The sequence below is a fragment of the Saimiri boliviensis genome, chromosome X (genome assembly GCF_048565385.1).
Source record: "Saimiri boliviensis isolate mSaiBol1 chromosome X, mSaiBol1.pri, whole genome shotgun sequence".
NCBI lineage: Eukaryota > Metazoa > Chordata > Mammalia > Primates > Cebidae > Saimiri > Saimiri boliviensis.
In genome coordinates this window covers 101,846,425-101,869,314 of record NC_133470.1, presented here as the reverse complement: position 1 = coordinate 101,869,314, position 22,890 = coordinate 101,846,425, and the positions used below count along the sequence as shown (strand labels likewise).

Here is a 22,890-nt window from a genome sequence, read left to right as displayed (position 1 = left end):
TGTCTCTATTGCTGGGTGATTATCCAGTAACTGAGGGTCTCTGAGGTTTCCCTTTGAGCCACGCTGTACACCCATACTCTTTCTTCCTTCCACAATCACTTTCTATTGTTTTTAATCCTTCTTTTCCCAAACTGAAATGCTTTCTTCACTCTCTTTGGAATTCCAACCCATCATTCTACTGCCCACTCATATCTAATAATCTAAAGCTTTGCTACCTATACTTATACCTTCTCTGCAGGAGGTGAGAATTTGAAATGGAAAATGAGGCTCTTGCTAGACTTAATGCAAACTTGAAAACCTCCTGTACAGATTTTTATTGGACATTGGGGACAATGGTGAGCATCCTGGAGGACTCATCAGTAGGGTGTCTTTTAGGCAATTGGAGCAAATTCAAATTAGAGACTATAAAGAGGAAAATAACTCATTTTCTATTGCAACATCATTTGGGTCTAATACAAATTGGGAGACCAGGAAATTTGGTCTAAAAATGGTTCTTTATGTTATAATGTAATACTATTTTACAATTAGACTTACTCTATAAAAAAGAAGGAAAACAGGTAGAAGTTCCTTATGTGAAGGCTTTTAAATGCCCTCTACCAGGATCCTGATCTAAGGGATAGCTGTAGAATGTGTCAGACTCATGTTACTTCCAGGCACCAAGAAGCTGTGCTAGATATCATAGATGACCCCCTCTTAGCTGCTTCCACTGGGAGGTCCACACCCACTTTGGAGCCTCCACAGTCCTGCAGTTCTGGGGGGAATTCTGCCAGTTCTCCAGCACAGGATTCCACCCTAAGGTCATCAGGCACCTCTCTCTCTTATCCAACTAGCCCTAGCCTATACCCCTGTTGCCTGAGGAAGTAAGCCCAACCAGTACCACCAAGAGTGGGATCTCATATCAGCCCCTAAAAATGGACATGTCTCCATTGTGGGAGGTAGCTGATGGAGAGGGGGGAACAATCAGAGTATATCTACCATTTTCTATATCAAATTTGGCTTTATGCAAGGAGAAATTTGACTGGTTTTTGGAGGATCCATGGAAGTTTATAGAGTAGTTTGATACATTTACCATGTCCTCTGAGTTAACTTGGCATGACTTGTGCATATTATTATCCACTTGCTGTATCATAGAGGAGAAACAAAGGATTCTAGACATTACCCATAAATTTTCAGGTGGAGTGGGCAGTAATATCCAAGGCCATGCCATTTATAATGTGGGGGGAGACGCAGTTCCTTATTTGCACCTTTAATGGGATTCCCAGAGGGGTTCCCAAGAGCTCAAACACAGAAATCACATGCTAACTTGTTTAATAGAAGGTATGAAAAAGTGTGTGGTTAAACCAATTATTTATGACAAGGTTAGAGAAGTGACTCAGGGAAAATATGAAAATACCACTCGATTTCAGGGCCACTTAGTGGAGATCCTCAGGAAATACACTAATGCAGACCCTGACCCCTTGGAAGGATGAGCTCTCCTGGGCATGCGTTTTATACTGAATCTGTCTGTGACATTAGGAGGAATTTACATAAGGTAGTGATAGGACCCAAAATCCCCATGAGCCAACTTTTAAATATGGCCTTTGTAATTTACAATAATAGAGACAATGTGGAGAAAGAGGTGAAAACCAAAAATAATAGCCAAAAGTGCTACTATTCATGGCTGCTTTAAGCCCCGTACTGCCTTAGGGTTACCAATGCCAAGAAAGTGTTGCAAGAGCGGTGTTTGGGATGCCCAGATGAAAGCCTCTGACTTCTTGACCCCTGGGCCAAAATCAATGTGCCTATAAGCAAGAGGAACAGTGAAGGAAGGATTGCCCCAGGCTTGAAAGAGAGTCTGAGCCACCCAGACCCATAATAGCTGAGAGAACAGAGGATTGACAAGGCCTGAGGTCCCTTAAGGTTCCCACTGGACAGCTTACCATCTCCACAGAGAAGCCTTGAGTAGCTCTTCACTTAATGAATTTGTCCTAACCACCGCCCCCGCCCCCCCGACTTCCCCACCCCCCACCCCCCACCACCATTACCTTGACCTGGGAGTTTGGGTACCTATACTTCAAGTGTCCTAATGACACTATATATTTTGCACTCATTGTTGTGTTAATGACACAACAGTGGAAGATTCCCTGACATGCTCTGATCCAATCCTAGTTGTCAAATTCCTGAGGCCACAGAGAGGTAAATGGAATCCCACTTGTAAGAGAGAAAACCACACATGGTGCTTCCTCCTCGATCAGAACATGCAAGGGAAAAACAACTGCCTAATCTAAGAAGACAGGAGTACTGACCCCTTCTGGAAAACAAGGGATGTTTGCCTACCCCCACTGGAGCAAGGGAAATACATCTGTAGACACGACTGGGTAATAAAGGATATGCATCACATCTCATAGGACTTCAATTTGTGCCCCAACTGAGCTTATTTTTGTCTGTGGCCATGAATAAGAAGAAGTCCCACCCCATAACCACTCCTGACTCTCTGGGGAGCTACTTGTTTTTAGGAGTAGCTTTCCCTTGTATATTAAAAACTTGCAATGAGGTGATTGTATACTGGCCACCATTGCCCCTCTAGGGGTCACCATCTATAATCTCATAAGGCCCAGGAATGTCAGAAGTAAGTGAGCAATAGGATTAATTCTGGCAGAAATCAAGACAGCAATAGGACTAGTGCTCCCCTGGGGTGGCTTTGCCTACCATGAGTCAATCCTAAGGAACCTGACCCAAACCCTAGAATCACTGGCCACTAATATAGGCCAGGCATTAAAGGGAATTCAGGAATTCCTAGATTCTTGACAAATGTGGTCCTTGACAACAGACTAGAACTGGATTATTTACTAGCTGAACAAGGTGGAGTCTGTGCAGTTATTAATATGACCTATATCATGTACATAAATAACTCTGGAAAATCAAGGTTAACATCAAGAAATCTATGAACAAGCTACCTAGCTAGACAGATATAACCAGGGCACTGACCCCAGCTATATCTGGTCACTTATCAAAGGTGTCCTCCCAAACCTTGCCTAGTTTTTACCTTTCCTAACTATCCTGTTACTATTAATTTTTGGCGCTTGCTTGTTTAATCACTTAGTTTGTATCTTCCAGATTATAGTAAATCTATGTAAAGAATGCTGGCACAAGGCTTCCAACCCATCCTGTATTCTGACCTGGAAAATGAAAACATCCTGCCTTTGGGCCCCTTAGATGAGGTATCTAGAAATGTTTACTCTTCCAATGCTAGGCAGGGCCTATGCCCATAAAAATAGCAGGAAGCAGTTACAGAAGATGGATCTCCGACCTTCTGCAGCTCCTTTAAGATTAAGGAGGCATATCTAATCTCTGAGGATGGAATGAGGTTGGAGAAAAGTAAGACTTGTTTTCTGGACCAGATAGAAAAACAGCCAGAACAAGCAAGTGGCACCAAAAGCAACTTCTGATTGCCCTTGCTGCCCATCGGTATAAGACACTCCCCCTACCTGTGCCGTGACAGTTTACAAACGCCATGGCAGCACCCAGAAGTTACTGCCCATTTTCTAGAGATTTCTGAATAACCTACCCCTTAATTTGCACATAATTAAAAGTGGCTATAAATACAGTTAGCCAACAGCCCACACACTGCTACTTTTTTAAAAAAATTTATTTTTAATTTTTGTGGATACGTAGTATGTGTATATATTTATGGGTTATATGAGATATTTTGATATAGGCATGCAATGCATAATAAGCACATCAGGGTAAATAGGATATCCATCACCTCAAGCATTTGTACTTTGTGTTGCAAATAATCCAGTAATACTCTTAGTTATTTAAAAATGTACAGTTAAGCCGGGCACGGTGGCTCAAGCCTGTAATCCCAGCACTTTGGGAGGCTGAGGCGGGCGGATCACGAGGTCAAGAGATCGAGACCATCCCGGTCAACATGGTGAAACCCCGTCTCTACTAAAAATACAAAAAATTAGCTGGGCATGGTGGCACATGCCTGTAATCCCAGCTATTCAGGAGGCTGAGGCAGGAGAATTGCCTGAACCCAGGAGGCAGAGGTTGCAGTGAGCCGAGATCGTGCCATTGCACTTCAGCCTGGGTAACAAAAGCGAAACTCCGTCTCAAAAAAAAAAAAAAAAAATACAGTTAAATTATTTTTGACTGTAGTCACTCTGTTGTGCTAGCAAATATTTTGTCTTATTCATTCTTTTTAAATATTTTTTGTACCAATTAACCCTCTCCACTTCCCCCAACCCCCATGCTCTTCCCAGCCTCTGGTGACCATCCTTTTATACATGCTGCATTGCCTATATACTAGCCCTGCTCTGCAATGAGCAGTCACTGAGCTGTAACACTGCTACTTCAGCAAAGCTGCTTTCTCCATCACTGGCTTGCTCTTGAATTTCTTCCTGGGCAAAACCAAGGACCTGCTCTGCATCAACTGGCTGTGTAGAATACCCAGAATTATCCAAAGATGCATCATTAGAAGAAGAGAGTATATCACTGTTGCTAGATACAAAATCAAAATGCAAAAATCAATTGGTATTTCTGTATAACAGCAACATTTAATAAATAAAATTTTTTAAAAACTCCATTTAAATGGTATCAAACTATCAAGTATTTAGGATTAAGTTTAAAAAATGTATGCAAGGCTTCTAAAGAAAACACTTTAAGTGCTTATTTATATGTATTTAGAAAAATTAAATAAATGTAAAGTTACACTATGCTCATAGATTGCAGGACTCAATATTGTAAAGACTCTTAAAGAAACAGGAGGAAGGATTTGCATTAGTACATGTAAAGTTATAAAGCAATAGTAATTAGGACACTTTGGTACCAGTATAATGATGTACACATAGATGAACAGATAGACTAGACAGCCCAAAAACTGACCCTGAGTCTGCTTTCATGGCTACTTTATGTATGACAATAGTAGCACTGCAGAGCATTTGAGAAAAGAAAATGTTTCCAACAAATAGTATTGAGGCAACAGGTTATACATTTGGAAAGAAATCAAAATGGAACCCTACTTCACACCAGATATGGGAAAACAATCTCAGGTATATTTTAGACCAAAATGTCATAGGCAAGATAATAAAGTTAGTAGAAAAAATTGTAGAAGGGTATTTCACACCCTCTGGGTATGAAAGTATTTCTCAAACAAGTCACAAAATACTAATTATGGTAGGAAATGTTAAAAAATTATGAAAACACATTAAGATTAAGACCTTTTGTTCATCAAAAGACAACATTACTAGCAGGAAAAGACAAGCCACAGAGTGTAAGAAGATATTTATCAAATGTTTAAGTGACAATGGCTTATTTCCAGAGCAACTCAAAGAGAAGAAGACAAATAACACAATAGTAATGGTTAAGAGACTTAAACAGAACATTGTCTAAAGAGGAAATCCAAATAGCCAACATTATTAATTAGAAAAATGCACAGTGAAACCACAATGTGATACCATTATACACCCACTAAACTGACTAAACTTAACGAGTCTAGTAATATCAAGAGATTGTGACGGTGCAGATCAGTAGGCAATTTCTTTTTTTTTTTTTCTTTTGGAAACTGATAAATGCTAAAGTAGGCAATTTCTTATACTGCTGTTGACAGCACAAATTAGTTGAATTGCGTTAGGGAAGAGTTTGCTGTTTGTTACGTATTCAAGATGAAGATACATATTCCCTTATGACCCAACCATTTCCCTCTCAAATATTTACCCCAGTGGATTTATGCATATGTGCACCAGGACACAAGTAAAATAAGGTTCATGCCAACATTACTTACAATAACCCCAAAGTGGAAACAACTTGAATTCTCATTGAGTGTAACCTGGATAAAATAATTGTGATAGATTTGTACAATGGAACACTATGCAGTAACAAACATGAAAAACTAAAATCACACGTGGAAAATCCTGGATGAATTTTGAAAACATAATATTGAATGAAAGAAGCCAGACCAAAAAAAAGGATGCACTAGTATGATTATATTTCTATACATTTTAAAGCCGTGAAGAAACTATGTTGCTTAGAGATGTGTATTTAGAAGGTAGACTCTATAGAGAAAAACAAGAAACTGATTACTGTAAAGGACATCATGATTTCCTCTAGGGATAATACTAGAGTTGTCAAAGGGGATGGATTCTGACTGCTGCTGATGTATTTCTATAAATATCTGGCTGGAGCTGGGCATGGTGGCTCACGCCTGTAATCCCAGCACTTTGGGAGGCTGAGGCAGGTGGATTACCGGGTCACGAGTTCAAGACCAGCCTGGCCAACATGGTGAAGCTCTGTCTCTACAAAAAATGCAAAAATTAGCCAGGGGTGGCAGCACATGCCTGTAGTCCCTGCTACTCAGGAGGCTGAGGCAGGAGAATCACTTGAACTCAGGAGGCAGAGTTTGCAGTGAGCCGAGATCATGCCACTGCACTCCAACCTGGGCAGGAGAGCAAGACTGTCTCAAATATATATATATATATATATATATATATATATATATATATACATATATATATATGTATACACACACACACACATATATTTGGTGTTTATAGGAATGTTTGCTTTACAATAGTTTGATGAACTGTACATTTAGTCTTTATGTACTTTTTTGTATGTATCTTTAATAATTAAAAATATTCAATTATGTGTTGCCTAATTTTTTTTTTTTAATTTTTGAGGTTTTGGCCAGGTGTGGTGGCTCATGTGAGTAATCCCAGCTCTTTGGGAGGCTGAGGCAGGAGGATCATTTGAGCCCAGGAATGAGCTATGCTGATACTGCTGTATTCCAGCCTGGGTAACAGAACGAGACTCTTAAAAAAAAAAAAACAAAAAAAACACACACACACACAACAACAAAAAAGAGAGAACACATAATATAGGCAACATGGGTTATTGAAGATTGGATACATTAAAAGGAAACTGAATTTAAAGTCTCGAGGCCTAGGTTTGGCCTTCAGCCTTACTATTCAGTAGCTGTGAGCCTTAGGGAATATTTATAATCTTCTCTGACCCTATTTGTTCAACTACAAAATAGGCGTAGCTCTTACTGCTTCACTCACGTATATTAATGACGTCATGCTCGTGAAAGATGTTTGTAAGCCATTAAACACCATACATATACAGTGTCTATAAAGAAAGAACAGAAGGCAAAATATGCAAAATAAATGATTTAAAAATATTGATGTCTGTGAGAGAAAATAGTCACAGGAAGGCATTCCTAGGTCAGTTTGCTGAATTACAAATCTTCAAAAGGTGGTTTTAGAACAGATTTAATATGATTTTTTTTTTTTTTTCTGGCATCAGAGGTTAGGACTTGTAATGTGTCCCTAAGTCTGCTTTCCTTTACCAGCTCCCCAGGCAAAAAAAAAATTGTCTATAAAGAAAATGTTTTTGTACATGAGATGAAACTTAATATAAATTCAAATTTTACATGCGAGGATTGTCTTGATCTTATCTCTTTAAAAAATTTATATGAATATCCAGTCAAAACCAATGGGAAATCTCCCTTGAACTTTTATGTAAATGGATTTCCAAGTATGCTGCAAGTCTGTATGCTGTCTTGCAATGTCCTCTGAAGACTCTGACATTGTTCAAGTAATAAAACTCTAGAGTCCTTACTTTCAAGTAGAAGAGGAAAAGACTGAGGGACAGAAGAAACTATTCTAACTTGATCTTCTTTCATTGTGGCTGGGATATTCTCCTTCTTTTCTTCCTCTGAAGTCTCTCTTCCCGGCTGGGTGCAGTGGCTCATGCCTGTCATCCCAGCACTTTGAAAGGCCGAGATGCGTGGATCACCTGAGGTCAGGAGTTGGAGATCAACACAGTGAAACCTCATCTCTACCAAAAATACAAAAATATTAGCTGGATATGGTGGTGCATGCCTGTAATCCCAGCTACTTGGGAGGCTAAGGCAGGAGAATCACTTGAACCCAGGAGGCGAGGGTTGCAGTGAGCCAACATGGTGCCATTGCTCTCCAGCATGGGTGACAGAGGGAGAGTTCGTCTCTAAAAAAAAAAAAAAAAGGCTCTCTGCCCTCCAAATCCTATGTGATCTCTGCCAACAAGTCCACCTTGGCCTCTTCTTCCACCCCCTTTACCTCCAAATACTCTTCTGCCTTCTTCAACACCTTCAAAGCTGCCTTTGCTTTTGGGTTCGGCCTAGTCTAAGGTAACTTTGTTTTCATTAATGTTGCCATCTTCCATGGCCTCCTTAGTGGATTTAGCATCTGCCTCACTGCCGCAGTCTAGAAACCAAACCCATCCTGGTTAGTGACTATCCTGACATGAACAGAGCATCAATGAATGTTTCTTCCATAATATCCTCAGACAGACCCCGAGAAACAGTTTCAGATGGCTGGCTTTTTGCATTAGTTGCTCTGGGTCCTTGCAACAATCCAGTGTGCTTGTTCTGCCCTTGATTTCTCTTTTATTATAGGAATTTAAAGCTTCTTTAGCATTTTCAGAGAAAGCAAGTTCTATCAATGCATACCCTATAGATCTGCCACTGTGGTTCTGGGGCACCTCGCATAGAAGTTGCCTTCACAAATACTTCCTGCAAAGTTTCTTCTGTTACATTACAGAAGAGGTGTTTTTAAAATCAGTTTCCAATGTACTAATCCAAGAGGTACTCTTTCCACCTCTGTAGTCCTGTTTTTGATCTATTTCTCTGGTTTAGTAGAGGGGAATATACTTCCCTTTGACTTCCTCTCCCTGCTTTCCTTCCAAGGTTTTCTCCGCATCTGCTTCGTCTTAAATTCAATGTAGGACATGTCTTTGCTCTTTCCATCTTTGCTGACTAATCTGATCACCACAGAATTTTCCAACACTTCTTTAAATTCATCCTGAATGACTGCAAGGCAGAATTTTGAATAAAAGTCTTATGGAGTTTCAATCATATTTTTTTTCTATTTGGTTTCCCTAGTTAAATTCTATTGCCAAACACTTTTGAACCAGTGAATTTCAAAGCTTTTTCCAGGTCAGAAGATTCAAAATTCACACAGCTAAGCTCCTAGGATCCATGAATACTGACATCCACTTTCTATTTCTTGGCTTTGGAAGCTGGTTGCTGTTTGGACATTTCCTTCTTTCATTTTTCAGGTGTTTCTTTGCAGCCTCTTCCTCATTGTCACTGTCTTCCTCCTCGTTTTCCTCATCTTCACTATCTTCCTCATTGTTTTCATCATCTTCATCATCACCCCTGTCCCCTTCATTCTCCTTGTCCTCAACCATGCTTTGGGCCTTCACAGGGAGAGATTTTGCATGAATTTTCATTCGTATCAAAATTATAGAAAATTCGCTGCATCTTGTTCAGAGTTATTTTCCTCTTCATTACCTTTGTCCTCCTTGCTGTCTTTGTCATCTTTGTTTTCATCATCATCTTCATCCTCTGATTTATGGACAGCTGCTACTGCTTTCATCACTCCTGGTGCATATTCATCCTCATCCACATCATCTTCCTGTCTTCACCATCTTCCTCATCACTGTCTGCCTTCTTGGCATTCTTGCTATTCTTTGCCTGCTTAGCTTGAGCGGAGTTTCCCTTATAGCCAGTGGCTGCCTCAGCTGTTTTTCCCAGTGTGGCTTCTTTCTTGCCACATATTACTGCTGCTTTGCCCAGCGCAACTATCTTCTTGGCTGACATATCTGCTACCATTTTGCCTGGGATGACAGCTGCTTTCTTGACAGGTGTGGCAAGTGCAACCTTGTTGCTTATGATGGAGTTGTGTCTTACTGCCTTTTCCCCCCGAGGTATAATAAGCTCTTCTTCATTGCTATCTTTATCATCTCACGTGTCCTCATCTTTACTATCTTCTTCTATCTCCATTGGGGTATGAGCCATTTTCTTGATTGTGTCTTAATTTTAACCAGCCATCTTAAGTTTCACCATTATAGTCACTTGTGGCTGTGCTGTGTGTCACAGTGGGTCCCAGAAGAGCCCACACAACGTTGTTGGTGACTGGAGATTACCGAAGATACAGAAGCACACATGTCAGGCTGCTAGCTAGAGCTCAAGACTGAGGCAAAAGAATAGGAATGTTTTTAAAAACAGCTTTAATAGGAATGGTTCACTTCTCATGACAGAAGGTGAAATATATATGTCTGCTTATTTAGTTAGACTTCTGTATATTTCTAGTAAAATTTTTAGTATGTTCATCATGATGTTTGTAGATTATGCTTTTTCTCCAATCTTTGTGACCACTTTCTGTTTTGCCAACATAATATTATTTATTTATTTATTCACTTACAGCATTTTAAAGAGTTTCACCAATGAACTGGTTGATTTTTTCCCTTAACAGTTTTATATGTATGGTTACTATGCTTCAGCTTTTCAGTGCTAATATATATAGATCTTTTCCGGGTATCCTTATTGCCTTTCTATTTCCTTGAACCTGCTCAGGAAGAACTGTATGTAAACTCATCAGGGTGGCATATCTTAAATGCCCCTTGCTAAAATTCAATTTCAGCATTTTATACTTGACAATTTTTGGAGCTAATTCTGATTTTCTTCATGTTTTGATAGTAATTGTAATATAATTATAATTTAACTAAACATTTTAGAGGTAAATTTTATTATTTATTAATTAATTTATTTCGGAACGAGTCTCATTCCTTGCCCAGGCTGGAGTGCAGTGGCACCGTCATAGCTCACTGCAGCCTTGATCTCCTGGGCTCAAGCGATTCTCCCACCTCAGCCTCCTGAGTAGCTGGGATTACAGGTGTGTGCCACCACACCTGGCTAAGTTTTTAAAAGATTTTTTTGTAGAGTGGGATGTTGCTATGCTTCCCAGGTTAGTTTCCAACTCCTAAGCTCAAGCGATACTCCTGCCTTGCCCAAAGTGCTAGGATTACAGGCATGGCCACTCTGTCTGGCCAGTAAATTTTATTGTGAATTCTAATTCTTCAAGATGCTTTAGGCAGGAGAATCACTTGAAGCCAGGAGGTGGAGGTTACAGAAAGCCGAGATTGTGCCACTGCATTCCAGCCTGGGCCACAGAGAGACTCTCTCTCAACAAAACAAAACAAAACAGAAACAAAAACAAAAACAAAAACAAAAACAAAAACAAACCCCAAAGCGCATAAGTAAAGCAGGGTCTAGGTTTGGGTGGTGGAGAGTGGGGTGGAGGGCATCAAAATCCACAGACTGTATAGACATGGAAGAAGAGTAGAAATTGGATCTTTAGTTTTTTGGCACCGATATTTTAAATGTTTATGAATGCAGCTTCTCTTCTACCACACCAGAACAGACCAGAAAAATATTCATAGGCCACTTAATGTCTTAAACTCCAGAACCATATTGAGTTAAAGGGGCAAAGGAGATACAACTCTAGTCAGGAAGCTGGGCAAGATGTGTTAAATGAAGCTGTCTGAAATGAGTGCCCAGAGGGAGTGAATGGAGTGTTCAAGGGCAGTTGGCAGACATTAAGTGGCCTATGAATGCAGTTAGTAATTTGAAAATCACAGTAGTGAAGACTTGATTGCTAGGATTTCTGTGGTTAATCCCTAAAGAATATTGTGCTATGTAAATATTTTCCTCCAGTTATTTCTGTTGTAAATCCATTACAATTCTCTTGAAGGGTGGCACTAGGTTAACAGTGTGTGTGCTCAGAACTTGTGTTGCCATCAGACTGAATAATTCTGAATGTTAATAATTAGCATGTAGACCTTCATGCATAATATTTATTCTATTAACCTCACTCCTCTTTTTGCATAGTGGAGTTCCTTGTGGATCTTTCCAACCATGCACTCCTAACAGCATGGTTGCCATCCAGACTTACCACAAACTATCATTCTGATACTTTTCCACTTTCCTGTTAGTCCCTACACTCTCAAGGTTCCTTTTCCTCCCCATTTGGCCAATAATACATCTTTAAGTAGTTTCCCTGAATGAGTCTTGGTATGTGAACTTCCTGAGATTGTGCATTTCTGAAAAGATCTTCAAACTGTCCTCACCTTTGATTAATATATTAAAATGACTATATTACATGTAAGTGGGTAGTGACCACTGTCGCGATGAACCCAATTCCAATCGTTGAACGGTTATTCATTTCTCTTTGAACTGTCCAGATGTTTTGGTCTGCTTCCTGCATTATACAGTTGTGGTCACTCTACCTAAGATAACTGTTTTCTGCTCTACAGGGCATGTTCTCTCTGCTAATGAATACTTCCCCTGACAGGGCTCAGTTTCTGGAGCATCAAGAGGAGGTCAAAGTTCTCATGGAAGTATGAAGGGCACAGTTGGCTCCAGTACATCTCTTGGTGCCAGTTCCTGGGTGTGATGTAACAACCAGGCCAGCTCCAAAGTAAACTCTAATAAATAAAAGATAAATCTGAGAAAGCCAACACCATTTAAACAAGACAATAAGATTATTCTGTAAATTTGACAGGGAATGGACTATCTGGAAAAATGACATTTACATTGTTATACTCCTGTGTAATAGAATGTAGGGGATCCAGGAATAGACTCACACACATAGGGTTACTTGACTTATGATAAAGTGATAGAGTAGTATAGTTGGAAAATAAAACTGCTAGTTCAAGAGGATATCCATTGTAAAAAATGAATTAGTCACATCCACCTTAGAAAATACCCTAGGGTGATGATTTGGCCTAAAATAAATACTCCAGGCAACTGATTGTCATCAAATAACTAATGATAGAGGTGAGATGCACCTACCCAGGGAACAAGAGTGGGAAGGAGAGATGCTGATGATGAGATTCATCACTCACGCTAGTGTACTGGTTTAAGAAATGTTAACAGCAACGGAGCAGAAAGTTAGATTGCAGACTAACAATTAATTTGAAAGGTTTTCCATATTTTTATAAATATAAAAAGAAGTAATTTCTCTGTTGACTCAGTGAACTTTTAGAAGAATCTCTTGTTGTCAGTGTTCTAATTCCTTGATTTTTTTTTTTTTTTTTGTAGGTGGGCATTATGCAATCCCTTAGAGGCCCAAATAGAGCAAAAGGATGGGATAAAGGCCAATCCACTCTCTTTTCAGGAGCTGGTATAAGCTGTCTTCTCCTGCCCTTGGACATAAGAGCTCATGGTTTTGGGGTCTTCAGACCCCAGGACTTACTCTTGTTCTCAGGCCTTTAACTTTGGACTGAGTTACAACACCAGCTTTCTTGGTTCCTTGGCTTGCTGACTGCCTAGTGGACCTGTGAGAAGAGGGCCACCATCCCCCAGACTTCAGACCCCAGAATGGCAGATCCACTGACAGTTTGCACCATGTGCCCAGAAAAGCCACAGACACTCAATGCCAGCCTGTGAAAGCAGCTGGGAGCGGGGCTGTACCCTGTAAAGCCACAGAGGCTGAGCTGCCCAAGGCCACAGGAGCCCACCTCTTGCATCAGTGTAACCTGGATATGAGACATGTAGTCAAAGGAGATCATTTTGTAACTTTAAGGATTAATAACTGCCCTATTGGATTTCGGACTTGCATGGGGCCTGCAATCCCTTGGTTTTGGCCGATTTCTCTGATTTAGAATGGATGTATTTACCCAATGCCTATATCCACATTGTATCTAGGAAGTAATTAACTTGCTTTCAATTTTACAGGCTCTTATGTAGAAAGGAATTGCCTTGTCTCAGATGATACTTTGGACGTGGACTTTTGGGTTAATGCTGGAATGAGCTAACCCTTTGGGGGACTGTTGGAAAGGCATGATTGTGTTTTGAAATGTGAGGACATGAGATTTGGGAGGGACCAAGGGTGGAATGATATGGTTTGACTGTGTCCCCACTCAAATCTCATCTTGAATTGTAGTTCCCATAATCCCCACATGTGGTGGAAGGGATCCTTGGGAGGTAATTCAGTCATGGGCTTGGTTACCCCCATGCTGCTCTTATAATAGTGAGTGAGTTCTCATGAGATCGATGGTTGTATAAGGGGCTTTTCCCCCTTTACTCAGCACTTCTCTCTCCTGCCACCTTGTGAAGAAGGATGTGCTTTTTTCCCCTTCCACACTGATAGTTTCCTGAGGCCTTCCCAACCATGCAGAACTGTGAGTCAATTGAACCTTTCTTCATTATAAATCACCCAGTCTTGGGTATTTCTTCATAGCAGTGTGAGAATGGACTAATATAGACTCAATGTCTGCTCTCCATCAACGTCATATTTGAAGCATTGTGGCAAATGACTGAGCCTCGGCTGCTCTCTGCTGCCTGGGGTCTTGCTTGTCCCTTGATCTTCTTTCTGGGAGGAATTGGGAATGTGAGATGATGTAGGGTTGCATCCAGAGGGGTTGGGCATTAATGTGTTTGTGGCATACAAATGTAACTATAAGGCCAAGACATTCATATCCAAGGAGAAGGCCCCAGGGTTAAAGCCAGGAGCCCAGACTAAAGAAGTGTGGGTGAGCCTGCTGGGGTGGGAGAGGAATGCTCTGTTTTTTCTCCAAAACAGGAGGCCAGGAGGAAGAGTCAAGAAGTCTGTGCTGTTCTCCACTGGTCAGGCAGTTGAAGAATTTGGCCGGATCAGTACTCAATGATCCCATTGTTCACTGGAGATTCCCATTTTCTGAGCCACCCTAATGGGGAAGGAATAGAGGGTGAGGATTGCTTGGGAACTAATGGGATTTTTATAAGCTTTTTATAATACAGGATCAGGACGAGGGCTGCAGGGGATTGAAAGAAAGGCCAGGAAAGAAGTTCATCTATGGAAGAGGCCCAGTGGTGAGATAACGAAATGTGTCAGAAATTTTGTTGTCATTATTGAGTTGAAATCCACATAACATAAAATCAACCATTTTGAAATGTATAATTCAGTGGCATTTAGTACATTTACAATGTTGTGTAACCATCACCACTGCTAGTTCCAAAACATTTTCATCACCCTAAAAGGAGACCCTGTACTCATTAAGCAGCCACTCTCCATCCTCCCCTCCCCTAGGCCATGGCAACCACTAATCTGCTGTCTGTCTCTATGAATTTACATATTTGGGACATTTCATATAAACGAAATCATAAAATATGTAATCTCTTGTGTCTGATTTCTTTCACTTAGTGTAATATTTTCTCTTGTAATAGGTATAAAATACTTCCTTGTGAGTTTTTTTGGGCTGAATAATATTCCAGTATATAAATATAGCAAGTTTTGTTTATCTGTTCATCAGTTGATAGACATTTCGGTTGTTTCCACCTTCTAGCTATTGTAAATAGTGCTGCTATGAAAATTCATTTAAAAATATTTATTTGAGTGCCGGCTTTCAGTCCTTTGAGTATGTACCTAGGAGTAGAAGTACCAGGATATAGGATAATTCTAGGTTTAACTATTTGAGGAACCACCTGTTTTCCACAGTGGCTGCTGTATCAGTTTATGTGCCCACTAGTAATGAACAAGGGTTCCAATTTCTCTACATCCTATCACTTGTTATTTTAGTTTATTATTATTTTTTTAATTGAGCTGTGTGTGGTGACTCACGCCTGTAATCCCAGCACCTTAGGAGGTTGAGGAGGGTTGATCACTTGAGGCCAGGAGTTCAGACCAGCCTGGCCAGCATGGCAAAACCTGTCTCTACAAAAAATACAAAAATTAGACAGGTGTGGTGCCTCAGGCCTGTAATCCCAGCTACTTGGGAGGCTGAGGCATGAGAATCACTTGAACCCGGGAGGCAGAGGTTGCAGTGAGCTGAGATTGCATCACTACTCTCCAGCCTGGGCATTGCAAGACTCTGTCTCAAATAAATGAATAACCATCCTAATGCGTGAAGTGGGTCAGGGTGAAGTGGTAGCTCATCGTGGTTTTGATTTGCATTTTCCTAATGACTAATGACATGAGCTGCTTTATGTGCTTGATGGCCATCTGTATCCCTTCTTTGGAGAAATGTATATTGAAACTCTTTGTCCATATTTTGATTGGGTCATCTTTTTTGTTAAGGAGCTAGAGTTATTTTTATATTTCTGGATACAAATCTCTTAGCAGATATACATTTTAAAATATTTACTCCCACTCTGTAGGGTGTGTTTTCACTGTCTTGATAGTGACCTCTTATGCACAAAAGTTTTTAATTTTGATGAGGTCCAGCTGCAATGTTTATAAAGACAAAGCAACAGAAAGAAAACCAAATGCCATCAACAACCAAAAGAGCAAACTCCCCAAATAAACAATGGGAAATAACAAAGAAGCATTGAGAAATGCATGATACCTTCATACAAGAGACTACTAGGTGACTTTGAATATAGAAAAATAAACATGGAAAGATAAATATGAACTGGGAGGAGAAAGTTTCAAAGTAGTGTGTTCTTTCTTCTTTCCTATACCAACACAAAGTAGAAATTTGTCCAAAATGCAGCAATTTCCCTTGGGGGTGGGGTGAATAGGAGTAGGATGGGATTTTGCATGCTCTTTATATTTCCCATTTCTCAATGTATTTGCTCTGGTGCCTCAGGAACTGCCCGCTTAGTTGCTCTCTTGCTTTCTACTGACTCAATCTCTTAGCTCACAGCCAATCTCTGGAGGTAAGATGGAGAAAAAACAGGTGAACCCATCTCAGGGTGGCCCCAGCTGCTCCCACTGGGGAGCTCCATTTGGAGAAGGCCCCCAGGTCTGTCCCCACTCCAAGCCTTGGATTCTTTTCTTTTGTTTGTTTCTTTTTTTTTTTTTTTTTGAGATGGAGTCTTGCTCTGTTGCCCAGGCTGGAGTGTAGTGGCACGATCTCAGTTCACTGCAAACTCTGCCTCCTGGGTTCAAGCGATTCTCCTGCCTCAGCCTCCTGAGTAGCTGGGACTACAGCTGTGCACCACCACACTCGATTAATTTTTGTGTTTTTAGTAGACACAGGGTTTCACCATGTTGATCAGGCTGGTCTTGAACTCCTGACCTTGTGATCTGCCTGCCTCAGCCTCCCAAAGTGCTGGAATTACAGGCATGAGCCACCGTACCCAGCTGCACATTGTTTTCTTATCTGCCTCCTGCACCGCACGCAGAAAGAACAAGATCATCTTCCAACTTTACTCCAGCCCATTTCTCTGGCATTCCATTCCACCATTACTCCAGCCCAATTCCCTGCCTCTCCAGGGAGGATTGGGATCTCAGGAAAAGAGCTTCTGCTTGGGGTTCTATTTCAGACTTGGTTCCTGTCCTTGGTTTCTTTGTAAAATGGGGATAATGGTTAGGGGGTTGTGGGATTATCATGAGATTAGAATGCAAAGCACCTAGAATGCGCCTGGCACATGGCAGCCTCTCATCAGAGGTCCGTTACCTTCACTTGGTTCCTTTTCGCCACAGTAACAAGGCTGCTCCAGGTGAGATCTGATGACAACCATTGAACAGGCATCAACGTATTTGCTGCTTACAAGCATCCCAAAGGAGCCTTACTAAAAACTCGAGGTTGCGCAGTTTGCCTGGCACCACACAGTAGAAAGCGGAAGAGCTGGGCTCAGGGCTTAGGGCTCAGGTCTCCCGGGCTCCCATCGGAGCAGAACTGGCCTTCCCGCCTTCCCTTCCTCTGTAGCAGGGATGGGAGGGGTGGCCCTCCCTCTTCAGGAGGACTTGGAGCCAGGCTCTGGGAGGATCATCCCCCATCTTGGTTTGCCAAGTCACTTGATCACTGGAGTGGGAGTGGGACCATTAGGGACTGAAGAGGACCATCTAGACAAAGGGGAGGGAAGCTCAGGGACTGGGGCCCATTTCTCCCGTGGTGGCAGATGCCATAGGGTGTTGGCACCAGTGCTTTTGGAGGGGTCCTCCTTGTCAGGGTGCTCTGACCCCTGGGTAGCCCTTAGCAACAGGAGTGCCCCCAGGGCCCCTAAATCCAGGCTGCACTCCTGAGTCTTTGCCACCTCCCTGTGTCCTCCGATGCCTCCTTCCAGGGGCCCTGTGGGCCTTCCTCTAATACTCCCCTCAGCCCTCCCTCCCTCACCTTCTGCCTGCTTGCCAACCCTCACAGCAGCCACTAGGGAGCTCTCTCCTGTGGGAGTCACCTGGGAGGGAGGCTCTCATGGGACAGTTTGCCTCCAAGGTCAGGGAAGGGAAGCAGGCTGCTGGGTCCAGGTCCTTTATCTTCTCCAAGATTCTGCAGTAACCTGGCTGGTAGGGAGGCAGTGGGAGGTAGCCTTGGGCAGGGAGGGGTCTCTCAGCGCTTCACACAATGACCTTCGTGGAGTCTGCTTCAGTTCAGTTCACCATAGTTCACCCTCAGGATTCTACTGACTCAGGCACTTTTGATAACCAGACTCTAAAGCAGAAGAGGATTTACGTTTTGGGTCATTTGAACAGATGTTGTAAACAGGACAAGTAGGCACCTCTCTAGGCCAGGCTAGGCTGTTGCCTGCTTCTCATGGGGCAGTGGTCTGGGTCAAGTTGGGTCTCAGCACAGCCTCTGAACAGGAAACACCATCCCTGCCACAGGCTCCCCAAGCCCTCCCTCTCGGAGGCTTCTCCCTGCCAGTTCCTGGCCATGGGAGCCGGTGACCTCACCATAGGGCCTCTCTCCACCCGGGGCTACTGCATCCCCCACCAGACACAGGAGGCCTCCAGTTGGGATTTTAGTGTATTAAATCAAGGGTTTTTTTTTTTTTTTTTTTTTTTTTTTTTTTTTTTTTTTTTTTTTTTTTAACTTAGAGAAAACAAGACATGACAACACCAGAAACAAGAACATCTCTCTGGCCAGCCTGTGCTGACCAGTATACAGTAAATCACATACAGAAAAGCAGAAGTCATTCCGGTCGGTGTCAGCATTTGTAGAAGCTCCGCTGCCTGGAAAACAGACTGCAAATAAATAAAGTGCATGGAGACCCTGTCACACAGCAAGGACCCCGTTGGGGAGAGAAGAGAAAGGGAGGGAGGTGGAGGAGCAGCAGGCGGGGCTACCACTTCAGGCCGCAGAAGTGAAAAAGCAGGGACAGGAGCAGATGCTGAGGGCTCAGCCCTGCCCTCCCCAACCAGCCCCTCTAGGCCAATACAGCCACAGCAGAAGCCACCGTGGGTGGGCAGACGTGGACTTCCGTGCCCCTCTTATGGGGTGGGGCTCCCTGCAGTGGGAGGGGGATCTCTGAGGGTGGGGTACCCTGCAGCTCCGACACGCATTTCTCCCAGTAGAGAAGCAGCTTCCAGGGTACCATGCCGAGCCCCTTGCACCGGGAGGGCTCAGGCATCCCCCGACACCCACATATGCACTCAAAGAAGAGCTTTCCTCCACCCTTCCTCACTGGCCCAGGAAGAGGCTGGAGCTGGGGATCCAGTCACCCAGAGGGTGACATCAGGGTTTGAAAGGGCCACATCTGTGCATCAGACACCAGGAGGCCCCTCATTTCTCTCCTCCAGCCCTGTGTCACTCTTGTCCCACGAAGGCTGACCCCCAGAGATCTGTAAGGGGGACCAGCAGGCTGACAGGCCCCCAGAGGGGGTCCAGGGTGGACAGGGTAGAGGTGGATGAGAGCGGCCAGCAGGGTCAGGGATTCCCAGAAGACTTGGCACAAGGAGGCATGCCATCAGGCCCTAGCTGTGGGAAACTGCAGGGGGCACGAGGCAGCCACCATCCAGCCTCTTCTGGGGTGAGGCAGGTGGACAGCTTCATTCAGAACCTGGGTCCAGCGGGCAGCTGAGAAGGGTACATGGTAGGTGGCTGGGCCACTGTGTCCCTGGAGCTGGCTAGACTGCTGGAGTTTTCAGTCCCAGGAACTGGGAACGTGGACCCCGGGGTACCAGTGCAAGAGATGCAGAAATGGGGATAGAAGGTGAGGGCAAGGGTCTCTTCCTGGCTCCCCTCTGGGCTGCTGCTGACCATTGTGGTACACCAGTTAGCAGCACACCAGGGGGCCCCCAGGATCAATCCAAGCTGTGAGGATGAGATTCTCCTGTGTGATCCTGGGCATGGTGGGTCAAGCTTCAGGAGAGAGAATTGGGGTCATGCCATGAGTCTCAGCCCAGGCCCACCCCTGGTTTATCCCTTCTCACCTCCTGGTTATGTCGTGTCTCCAGGAGCCACACCACCACCACCACCTCCACTCGGCCACCAAACTGGGAGGCTTGTGCCACTTCACTGCTGAGGAGCCCTTGGTGAAGCTCCAGGTGGGGTGGGGAAGCTAGGTTCTGTGGGGGAGAGCCTGGCTATCCAGGGGTCCTGGGGCCCATGTCTCCAGTCTCCCATCTCAGCTGGCTGTCCTGATCTTCCCTGTTACCTTCCATACTGCTCCAAGGAAAGCTAGATCCCCAGATTCCCTTCCCCGGGTCCCTGTCTCCCTTGGTGCCCTAGGAGCCCTATGCTTCCTCTCTGCTTCCCCCTCCCTCCTCCCACCATGCCAGGTCTTGGAGAAGACTGGGGAGGGGTGTGGGGGCCTGCAGGCCCAGGGGCACACTCAATTCCTCCTCCTCCTATCTGCGTGTCAAGGGCAAATCCCCCACCTCCCCGAAGCCTCGGTTTCCTCTGTCAGGAGGGGAAAATGTACTCCTTCACAGTGCTGCTAGCAGATTTCAGTTCCCAGGGAACTCGGGCCTCCCTTCCCGAGCCAGGCCCGGATCACTGGGCACCCCCACCCCATGAGCCTTTGTCCGTGCTGTGCCTCTCCTAGGAAGGCCCTTCCTCTCCTCCTGTTCAGGCCCTTCACTCGGCCTCTGCCCAGGCAGGTCCAGGGCCAGCGGTGCCCCCAGGCAAGGCCAGAGAAGGGGCAGGTCACGGTCTACAAACGCCAATGCCTGCAAGAGAAAGAAAAAGACAGATGGGGACCTGAGTTGCCTGGCCACCAGAGAGGTCTTTGCTTCCCCCAGGAATGGCGTCCTCTGCAAGCCCCTCCTCCATCTGCTCTGTCCAGTCCAGGCTGAGAGCTGCTGTGTGCGCAGGGAGGTCTCCTTTTCCCAGATCACTTCAGTACACAGTGGGCTTCTCAGGGCCGTCTGGGGCCGGAGGATGGGACTCTGGCCCCGGGAGGGCCTTGCTAGGGGCCTTAGGGAGCACGGGCTGACATGGCGGAAGAGCAAGACTGCTGGGGAGGGGACGGTAGGAATGAGTTTCTCCCACTCTTCCCTGTTTCCAAATGCAGAGCTTGGGGGGTGCCCTCAGGGAGGGGCAGGGGAGCACAAGGGACAGCAGGAGCAGGCACAGACCAGTCCTCTGGCCTCAAAGACAGGACAGGAGGCAGTTTGACCAAGGGCTGTGCAGGAGCTGCAGAGAGCCCCAGAGCTGACGGCTAAGAGAACAGACGTGGGGCTTGTCCTAGAAGAGAACCGATCTCCCTATGCCCACCGAATTGTGGGAGGAGAAGGGTGGGGACATTGTTGCTCTTCTAGGCCCTTCCCTGGGCCGCCCCCCCGCCCATTCCCCAGGGTTCAGGGCATACCCTCCAGGCCTGTTCAGAAAGAGAGGCGGGCACTCGGGAGTGGGTGGGAGGCGGCCGCCCCTCACCCTATCCTGGAATCGTGACTGGGGAGGAGGGGAGAGCCTGCGGCTGCCTTTCCTTTTTCCCAGCCGGGCTGCACAGCTCTTCGGGCTGGTTTGCGCCGGTACCTTCCACATTTCCCCTGGACCGCCAAGGCGCCCCGACATCTGGAGGGCAGAGCCACCGCCCCTCCCCCATTCCAACCTGTCGCCTCCTACCTTTCTGCTCGGGGCCTGGAAAGTCAAGTCGCCGCAGCAGAATTCCCTCCTTCCGGTTTCCCCCTCTTTGGCCAATATGAGGCAACAGGTCGGCCGAGCCCAGGTAGTTTCTGGAGCCCGATGGCAGGGCCCCGTTCAGTGCGTTTCTGCGCGATCTGGTACCCCCGGGCTGAAACCGGGGCTGGGCCCGGGGCCAGGGCCAGGGCTGGGCGGTAGCGCCGGGGCGGCGGAGGTCTAGAGTCCAGGGGCCCGGGCCGCCCCGCCCCCGACCCCCGCCGCGGCCCAGCTGTCCTTTATGCCTGGGACCCGGCGGGGGGCGGGCGGGGACAAGGGCGCCCCTCCAGCCGGGCCTCTGCCGCCGCTCACTCAATCCGCACCTGCAGGCGGACGTTGAGCATCACCGAGGCCACGATGTAAAAGTAGGGGAAGTTCATGCGCAGCCGCCAGGCCAGGTCGAAGAAGGTGAGCAACGTGCGCGTGAGCCCCCTGCAGAAGGCGCCGTACGAGCCGCTGGCCGCCGCCGAGCGCGACAGACGCACCGCCAGGCCAGACAGGGCCGCCGCCGCCGCCGCCGCCGACAGAACCGCGGACGCCGCCATGGGCCCGGGCCCCGCGCAGGCCCAGACGACCGACTGACCGGCACGAGCGCGAGCCTCAAGGTGGCCAGACCCGACCACTAGCGCGCCCCGCCGGCCGCAGGGCGCCCTGTCCGCCCCGCCCCCAGGTTTCCCAGACCAAGCCGGGCTCTGGTGGCCGCAGCCTCGGCCCCTCCTCCTCGAGCCCGTACAGCTCCGCCCCTCCCACACCCACTCACTGCGAGCCACGCCCCAAGCATAGCTCCGTGCCCAGCGTAGCCACGCCCCCAAACGGAAGCCTGTGAGGCCGTCAAAGCCGAGGCCCCGCCCACTAGGCACTCTCCGCATGCTCAGCTCCGCCCACCGCTCCTCGTCCCGCCCACACAGCCCCGCCTCTTTCCGGGCACCTCTGTAGGCCAGAGCGGATTGAAGGGCGGAGCTGCCAGGGATCGCTTTGATACCATCTCCTCTGGTGGGTCGCGAGTGGAGGAGGACAATCTGGACCGCTACGCTGATTCGGTACAGAAAGCAGATGCAGAAGCCTCTGCCTTTTCTTTTTTTTCTTTTCTTTTTTTTTTTTGAGACGGAGTTTCGCTCTTGTTACCCAGGCTGGAGTGCAATGGCGCGATCTCGGCTCACCGCAACCTCCGCCTCCTGGGTTCAGGCAATTCTCCTGCCTCAGCCTCCTGAGTAGCTGGGATTACAGGCACGCGCCACCGTGTCCAGCTAATTTTTTGTATTTTTAGTAGAGACGGGGTTTCACCATGTTGACCAGGATGGTCTCGATCTCTTGACCTCG

General features: G+C 45.7%; 1 protein-coding gene across 1 annotated transcript; it reads right to left on the bottom strand.

Moving 5' to 3' along the window:
- Positions 1–16,973: 16,973 nt before the first annotated feature.
- Positions 16,974–22,330, bottom strand: LOC120361842 (small integral membrane protein 10-like protein 2A). The gene is made up of 2 exons (XM_039464021.2): positions 21,517–22,330; positions 16,974–20,618 (listed from the first exon to the last, which is right to left on the bottom strand). The coding sequence occupies exon 1, from the start codon at positions 22,113–22,115 to the stop codon at positions 21,879–21,881; it is 237 nt and encodes a 78-aa protein (XP_039319955.1). The 5' UTR covers positions 22,116–22,330; the 3' UTR covers positions 16,974–20,618; positions 21,517–21,878.
- Between the last annotated feature and the right edge of the window lie 560 nt (positions 22,331–22,890).